The 8,610-nt window shown below is 30.0% G+C and overlaps 1 protein-coding gene across 1 annotated transcript; it reads left to right on the plus strand.

The window, feature by feature from the left end:
* The first annotated feature begins 341 nt into the window (after nucleotides 1–341).
* LOB (Lateral organ boundaries (LOB) domain family protein) lies at nucleotides 342–2,673 on the plus strand. Its single transcript, XM_028195867.2, has 2 exons — nucleotides 342–788; nucleotides 1,666–2,673. The coding sequence occupies exon 2, from the start codon at nucleotides 1,671–1,673 to the stop codon at nucleotides 2,226–2,228; it is 558 nt and encodes a 185-aa protein (XP_028051668.1). The 5' UTR covers nucleotides 342–788; nucleotides 1,666–1,670; the 3' UTR covers nucleotides 2,229–2,673.
* Nucleotides 2,674–8,610: the final 5,937 nt, after the last annotated feature.

Below are 8,610 nucleotides of genomic sequence, written 5' to 3' on the forward strand. Positions count from 1 at the left end.
GAGTTTGTTGATTCTAATAAACAGTAGACTCTTGAGGAAGACATTCACTTTTGACCTTGCAATTCACTGCACCATTTTATCTATCTTAAGGGGTCCAGTCCAGCAATCCTGCCCAAGATACATGGTGGTTTTCACAGGGCAATCTCTCTCTCTCTCTCTCTCTCTCTCTCTCTCTCTCTCTCTCTCTCTATATATATATATATATATATATGTATATATATGCAGTATACATACATAAATTAGGACTTATTAGATTGATATGTGATCTGATTTTTCTCTCTTTACTTTTTCTTATTTTTATTATTTTTTTTTTTTTTTTTTTTTTTCGGATTTTAGCCTGTAGATTTTTGTGGTCTCAATGTATGAGAAGGAGAAATAAGGTAGAAGAAAAAATGGGGACATCCCCACACACAACCATGATATTATTATTAGATGCAGTGTCAAAGTCATCTTTTTTAGTGTACCTCTCATTTATTACCTTTGTCTTTTGCCTTCATTCATTCTCCATCCACTAAATGCTGTTTGCCCCTCTCCTTCACCACTACCTTTGGCTGCTTAATTTGCAGGGGTTGCTCTCTCTCTCTCTCTCTCTCTCTCCAATTAGGTTTTCCTCTTTGAGGTTCAACCTCCAGAGATGAATCTGTGAAGCTCTCACATCTTTCATAGGCTTGCTACATCATACTTTGTATTTAAAGAAACAAAGAACAGCTCCTAAAAGAGCTCCTACAAGAGAAAAAGTACTTCCCTTTTTGCTCTTCTGATCAAAGAAACCTAGAGATCACAAACAGGTAAACACATGGTGCTCATTGTTACAACTTTTCTTATGATAATTTCTTTCTGATTAAGTTTCAATACATAGGAATTAGGAAAGCTAAAAGGCTTAAGGAGACCCTATATATATTCCTTTTGAGTACAAATCTCTCTGATCTAGGGTTTTCCAATATGAATTTAGTAGTAAGACAAGAAATGTTCATGTGCTTTCTTAGTACATACCACAGCTGTGAAAGATAATTATGGGAGGCTGCACCGGCCAGATCTCATGTTCAACTCAGTTCAGAAGAATATTATTACTTCATGATAGCTGATGATGCACTGAATTCTACCAAATCTAGGAGTCTGAAAATGTGGAGAGAGAGAGAGAGAGAGAGAGAGAGAGAGAGAATTAATGGATAAAAGAAAAGACAAAATTTAAAACCAAACTAAGGAAAACATGCAAGCTCAAACTGAAAGTGTGTGTGTGTGTGCGTGTGTGTGTGTGGGAGAGAGAGAGAGAGAGAGAGAGAGAGAGGATCTTTAAGCAGTCTTCTAAGTCTAGAGAAAATTTGGCGACTCAAACTTATTGTGGTGATTTCCCTAAGGATAAATTAAGCACTGATCAGATTTTAGGAGTCACGATCGCAGATGGACTCGAAAAAAAGAAAAACAAAAGAAGAAGAGGAGGAAGAAGATTTTTACAAAGGACATTCTTCACAGTGTATTCTTTTTACTGTATACTAAACTATACAATAAACTTACGTATTCTATGTATTTTTCAACAAATTAAAGTCTGTGTGAGTATATAAAATAAACAGTGAATTGACTCTGTCACGCCCAAACGAAGAAGCTATGGAGAAAAAAAAAATAAAAATTTGCTTGATGGGTTTACTTGGTGTTGGTGTGGTGCAGTAAAAATGGCTTCCTCTAGCTCATACAATTCCCCTTGTGCTGCCTGCAAATTCCTGAGGAGGAAATGCATGCCAGGCTGCATCTTTTCACCTTACTTCCCACCAGAGGAGCCACAGAAATTCGCCAATGTTCACAAGATCTTCGGTGCAAGCAATGTAACCAAACTCCTCAATGAACTCCCTCCTCATCAAAGAGAGGATGCAGTGAATTCCCTTGCTTACGAAGCCGAAGCACGAGTAAGGGATCCAGTATACGGCTGTGTTGGTGCTATCTCTTTCCTCCAAAGACAGGTTGAGAGGCTCCAGAAAGAATTAGATGACGCTAACGCCGATTTGATTCGCTATGCGTGCAATGAGATTCAGACAGCACTGCCTGTTGTTGCCCACCCACCTCCACCGGCGGTGAGGCCAGTTGAGTTCACGAGAAGAATGGGTGGTAATGAAGTAGGAGGAGCTGATTTCTATCAAAACCCTTCTTTCCCATATCCTTATCCTCTTCCATGGAATGATAATAATTCTTCTTCTGGAGACATCACTCGAGGAGGAGGAGGAGGAAATATTTGAATTTTTAGAGCATTGTCAGTCAGTGTAACAAATCCCAGCCTATTTAGGGTTTGCATCTATCAGCGCTGGAATGTAACTCTCCTATCATCCTATGATATGGTGTTGTGTTTGGGTAAGGGTTTCTAGCTAGTTAGCCTCACGGGGGACTCTTCTAGCTAGACCATTGAGAGTCTTTATTACCTACCTAGAAAATTATTTGGTGGGTTTAGTACTTATGTTGCTAAAATCACTACCATAAGTATTTATTAATTATCCACTGTGGGAGACCTGATTAGTAAGTCTTTAGAGTATTTTAAGTTGGCTTGTTGTGTCATTAGTGAGTCCATTTACTCATTAAGCTCAACTCCAAAGAATGTGCATGTGGAAATTCTTATTCTCTGGGGTTGTTTATGTTTAAGAATAAAAGTAGTAATACTAAGTTAATTGTAAAGAGGATTCTCTAGCCTAAGTCTATGATTTAGTCTTCCATTACACTAGTATTTATTCTCACTTTTCATTTCTACTTTGTTCTCAAGGACCACAGCATGCTTTACTTTCTGAGCATATAAATGTTGAGTTGATTAGTTTATAATCTTTGATTCCTAAAATCCCATATGAAACATGTAAGAGAGTCAGCTCTAAGTTGCCCTAAAATGACCCCATGTTAGTATCTAATTCTATATACTAATTCTCATTTATAGCAACATTAGTGAGTTGAAAATTTTGTTGAAAAAGTAAATGAATTGTGAATGTTATTAAGGGTTGTTTTGAAAAGTTGATTTTTGATTTTTTATAGAAAAACGTATAAAAATGGAAAGAAAAGAGTTGACTATTTTTGTAGCAATTTTTTGACTTTTTAACCTATTTCCAAAACAGCCCTATGTTTCATTTTGTATTTGCGGTGTACTTCTGTAACCTTTTCTTTTACATCAGTAAATCTTAATTTTTGCTGACAAAAATAGATGATATTAAGTTTAAATTTACGCTATATACTTTATTTGCTAATTATGTTTTGAACTATTTTTACTAGCTCCTTAATTTTCTCCTTAACAATATGAACCTTCATTTAAAAAGGCAAGTTGGATGCCAAAGAAAATTAGTGACAAAAAAACTGAAATGTGGAGACATAGTCTTGGTATATATGATAGCTTTGAGCTTTGTCTACTTCAAGTAAATATCTTTTTAATGTTATGAGATCCATATCTTGCTTTTGGTGTTCATATCATATTCCAATTTGTCTTTCATTTGTGTTTTAGTTTTGATGCATTTCTGCATAGACTTTCTTATTGATGTATCTGTATATTGTACACTCTCTTTGTACTTTTGCGATTTTCATCAAGAAACTTTTCTTTTGCTTATTTTTTTTTTATTAAAAAAGTTAACATATTTATAAAACTTATAAATTTATATAACTTTTATACTATATTATATCTTACTGATATAGGGTACAGTGTGAATCTTTTATCTTTCTTTTTATGTTATTTTATTTATTTAGCTAAAATAATTTATTTGCGCCACTTATGAACCTTAGCTTTGCATCCAAAATTTGTATACATTGAATTATCTAAAACAGTGAGTAAACAGTCCATAGCACATTGGCTCCATAAAGAAATTATTCTCTCTTTCAAGGGTTTTCAACTTTTTCTTACAAACCATTCACATTCACTGTTATCATTTCCAATCCAACACTTCCCAAACAAAAAAACAGTGGCCCCGGTCCTCTCTCTCATGTGCATTTCTAAGTTTTTAGGGGAGTTTGAATGTGTTTGGGATGATGGATTTTGGCTAAAATAATTAATAAAAATAAAAAAATATTAAAATAATTAATAAGACAAAATGTTATATATTACACATTAATTAATTATTTTTTCTCTCACAATTATCAATTTAACTACAAAAAAAAAAATTCCATAAACCATTTCAAACAGAACTTTTTTTCATCTTATAGAATAGTTAAATAATCAAAAAAATTAACTAAAATAACCAATATTCCAAATGAGGGCATAGACAAGTTTTAAATGTTGGGTTGTATTAATTTAACTTATTAATTGATAATATTCTATTGAGTAAATATAAGTTTCTTGTATATTTTTACTATTTGTATGTGCAGATGAAATGTACATGCACGCGGTGATGAAGAAATTGAGTGAAACACCAGTGAAAACATGTTAGAGGGGCTTATGGTTAATTTTAAAAAAGAATTCTATCAAATCAAAACTTTAAAATGAAGCTTAAACCCAAAAATATTAGGGTTAGGGTTTTGAGTTACACTGAAAACATACTTTCAGGGTTGGAGACATAAACATAAGGGTAGAAAGAAATATGTTTCAAAGATCGGTGCAAAATTTTGGTAAGTATGTGAAAGAGATCAATGAGTTCTTTACGCTGTGTTTGGTTGGAGGATTTTCGGAGGGATTTGGAAATAAAAAGGAAAAAGTTAGGTGAAATGTGAATAAAATATACCTACAATTCACCTAGTTTCACACACCTTTTCCCTTTCCCTTTCCCTTTCCAAATTCCTCTCCAAATCTCCCAACCAAACACAGCATTAGTGTTCTTGGACTACCTAATTGTTGAGAATCATTTGGCTTTTGCTTCTTCCATCACTTTACTGTTCCAGCCCTATTTAAATACATTTATTTATGAGTAATGACATATTTTATTACTCAGAAATAAATATATTTTATTTATTGTTTCATATATTTTATAATTATCTTTTAATCTCTAACTCCAAGAATTTGAGAGGTTTAACGAATGACTTACCCACATAAATACATTTATTTATGAGTAACATATACATATATATATATATATATATATATATATATCTTTTAATCTCTGACTCAAAGAATTTGAAAGGTTAAAAAAATGACTTTCGGGTGATTGTTGTTTCTTTCGACTTAGGTATTTCTATCTTACTAGTTGTGGAAAATTGGCGTAGTATATATGCTAGACTGTGGTGTATGTGTCGACTTAGGACTATTTTGACCATAAAAAAATGTCATAAAACGGTATCAAAGCCATGTTTTCATGAAATTCTAAGTCTTGTTGTTCTATTGTGCAATATGTTTTATTATCTTTATAAGTCTGTTCATCTTTTATGCGCGAAATGGAATGAATTTTTACTTAAGAATTAGGGATTTTTTTTTTTTTTTTTTTTATCAGCAAAATAAAAGTTTTATTGAATTATCTTTTGTAAGTCTGTTCATCTTTTATGTGCAAAATGGAGTGATTTTTTACTTAAGAATTAGAGGCCTTGTTTGGTTTGTTTTTTAGAAATAAATTTTGGAATTTTTTTTTTAAAATTTTGTTTGGTTTAGTGATTTGGAAAAAAAAATTTACAAAATCACTTTCTATCTCCTACACATCAATCAATTACTTTTTCTCTCTCCTCTCTTCTTTTCAATTATTCATTCTCTTACACACATCTATTCAATTACAACAAAATATCAAATCATTTCAAACTCCCATATTTCAAAACTATTTTCAAAATATATAACCAAACAAATCAAAAAAAAATTTCAACTCTTTTTCGAAATGTTTTTTTGAAGATTTATATCCCAAAACTAAACCAAACACACCCATAGATTTGTTTTTGTTAGCAAAATGAAAGTTTTATTAAAATTACAAGTGAAGACTTGTTGGATTGTTTGGGCTTTGTATGTCAAGATAATGTTTGAAAAAAAATTTTAAAATTTTGTTTGGTTCAAATTTTTTGAAAAAAATTTCTAAAATTTCTATTTCCTATACATCAATTAATTATTTTTTCCCTCTCCTCTCTTATTCTTAATCGCTTTTTTCTTTCACACGCATCTACTTAACTACAAAAAAAATATCAAATCATTTCAAACTTCCAAATTCTAAAGCCTCCGTTTGGGAAGTGGGTTGGCTTTTTGGCTTTTTAGCTTTTTTAACTATTTTAGGCTAAGCTAAAAAGCTTGGTTTGAGAAGGGCTTTTTAACTTTTTTGCTTTTTTGACTTTTTTGTGAGAGAATGGTGTAATGATTATGAGTTAGATGTGATGTTTTGTTTGTTTTGGCTAAAATAACCTATTTTATCTTTTGTGGCTAAATTAGCCACAAACCTCCTTGTCAAACGGAGCCTTAACTATTTTCAAAATATACAACTAAACAAATCAAAAAAAAAATTTAAACTCTTTCCCTAAAATTATTTTTTAAAAATTTATCTCAAAATACAAACCAAACACACCCTTTATGTCTCATATATTTGATCGGTAAAATAAGTAATTAATTGTTAGATTAACACTATTAGAAAGTTAAACTGAAACGCACTCTTTGTAATAACTTAAGATTATCGTCTACCGAAACTCACTACCTCGTTCTTACGAGTGACTCGGTGGCTAAGGAGTTAATTACACCCCCTTCTTAAGAGAGACTTGGTGGCTAAAGGGTTAATTACACTCTTTTTTATCAGTTTAAAAATAAATAATAAATAAATATCTATACTTTCAAATAAAAATAAAATTTATATTTTATAAATTTAGCAATACTCATAATTAGCGAACACACATCCACTAGCTTATATTTATATTTTGAGTGAGTTATTTATTCATGTGTGGCTTTTTGGTGCAGAAGGCCAAAGTTTTGATCATAAGACACGACCAACTCCCTGAGGCTTTTGGCCCCCTAATCTGTCAGATCTCTCTCTCTCTCTCTCTCTCTCTCTGAGTTTGAATCTAAAATTGAATCTGAATGTGGTGGTGGGTGATGAAATATCCAGACTCTCTCTCTCTCTCTCTCTCTCTCTGAGTCTGAGTCTAAAATTGAATCTGAATGTGGTGGTGGGTATATATGTCTGTCTGTCCGTCCATCGACCTCCAAATCATGGTTTTCTCGATTGGCCAACTTTCTCGAGATCACCAAAGGGAATCCCCATTATTTGTTGGTTCATTCATCCCCTGTTGGAATTTTGGTTGATGGAATGGAAAACTATTTCACTTCACTTTGGGATCTGATCTGATCTGATCTATGAGGAGGAGGAGGAGGAGGAATAGCCACAATGTCTAGTCTTTGTGTTTCGTGTCCGTGGTAGCACAGTACTCTTCACTTTTTTCCTTGTTTATAATCTAACTAATCAGCTTGCTTGTTTTTATTTTTTAAAAAATATTTTTCAAAAAATTTTATTTTTTTATTTTTTCTATTTTTTTATTGAATTTTTTTAATATTTAAATAATTTTTTTAATTTTTAGACACACCTAACATAAATATATTTAAAAAGTAAAAAAATTGAAAAAAAAAATCTTTTAAAAATTCATTAAATATCAAAAATACAAAAATTAAGTACATTTTTTGTATTTTTATATATTTATTAATTTTTTAAAATATTTTTTCAAATTTTCTACTTTTTAGATATATCTAACTAAGGTGTATCTAAAAAAGTAAAAAAAATGTTTAAAATTTAAAAAATATTTACTAAAAACAAAAGAATACGAAAACGAAAAAACTCAGTATTTAAAAAATTTAATCCAAAAAACTCAAACTCAGCACACTGAATGCAATCACAAATGTTAGTAAAATCCAATTTTACAAGGCACAAAATTTATATTGAAAAATAAATAAATAAATTATAAATATATTTTTGAAATTTGCTTAAAGTGCAAATTGTCTTTTATGATTTAAAAAATTACAAATATTTCATTGTTATAATTTTTTATTTAACAGAATTAATTAAAAAATGAAATTCATAAATGTTCTCTTATACAATAATAAAATTAAATAAATTATTAATTGAAATATATTTATTAATAATTATTAATTAACTTGATAATTTATTAATAAAATAGCGATTTATTATTAAATTAAAAATCTCAGAAGGTAAAATGTAATTTTTGAAATTACAAGAAATAATTTATATTTTAATCAAACTTAAAAGGTGTATTTATAATTTATCCATAAAAAAAAAATGCCAAATGTTAGCCTTTTTGTTTGTATTCATAACCTTCTTACTTTTCACAACGTGTGACCATACGTTAAGATTAATAGGTTAATTATGTCTGAGATTTATTTAAAATATAAATTATTTCTTATAGTTTTAAAAATTATAAGTAATTTTTGTCAGAATTTATCATTCAACAAAATTGACAAAAAGATAAAATAAAATTCTTAATCCTTGTAACTGATAATTGAAATATATTGCTAACTAGCATATTACTTGTGTTATGCACCAGATTAAATAATGATTGATAAATTTATTTTTAAATTAATTAAAAATAATTTTAAAAATAAATAAATAAATAACATTAAGTGAGTTTTAATAAATGATTGATGAGATTTAAGGTTTGGTTAGGTTTTGTTTGGTTTAAGTAAGTTTTAACTTTCTTAACAAAAAGAGTGTTTGAAATTAAAAAAAAAAAAACTTTTTAAGTGGCTTTTTGGATTTTTTA

The sequence above is a fragment of the Camellia sinensis genome, chromosome 15 (assembly GCF_055761805.1).
Source record: "Camellia sinensis isolate YWXY chromosome 15, ASM5576180v1, whole genome shotgun sequence".
Taxonomy (NCBI): Eukaryota; Viridiplantae; Streptophyta; class Magnoliopsida; order Ericales; family Theaceae; genus Camellia; species Camellia sinensis.

Coding starts and splice junctions, on each gene's coding strand:
- LOB (XM_028195867.2), top strand. CDS start 1,671: ATGGCTTCCTCTAGCTCATACAATTCCCCTTGTGCTGCCTGCAAATTC.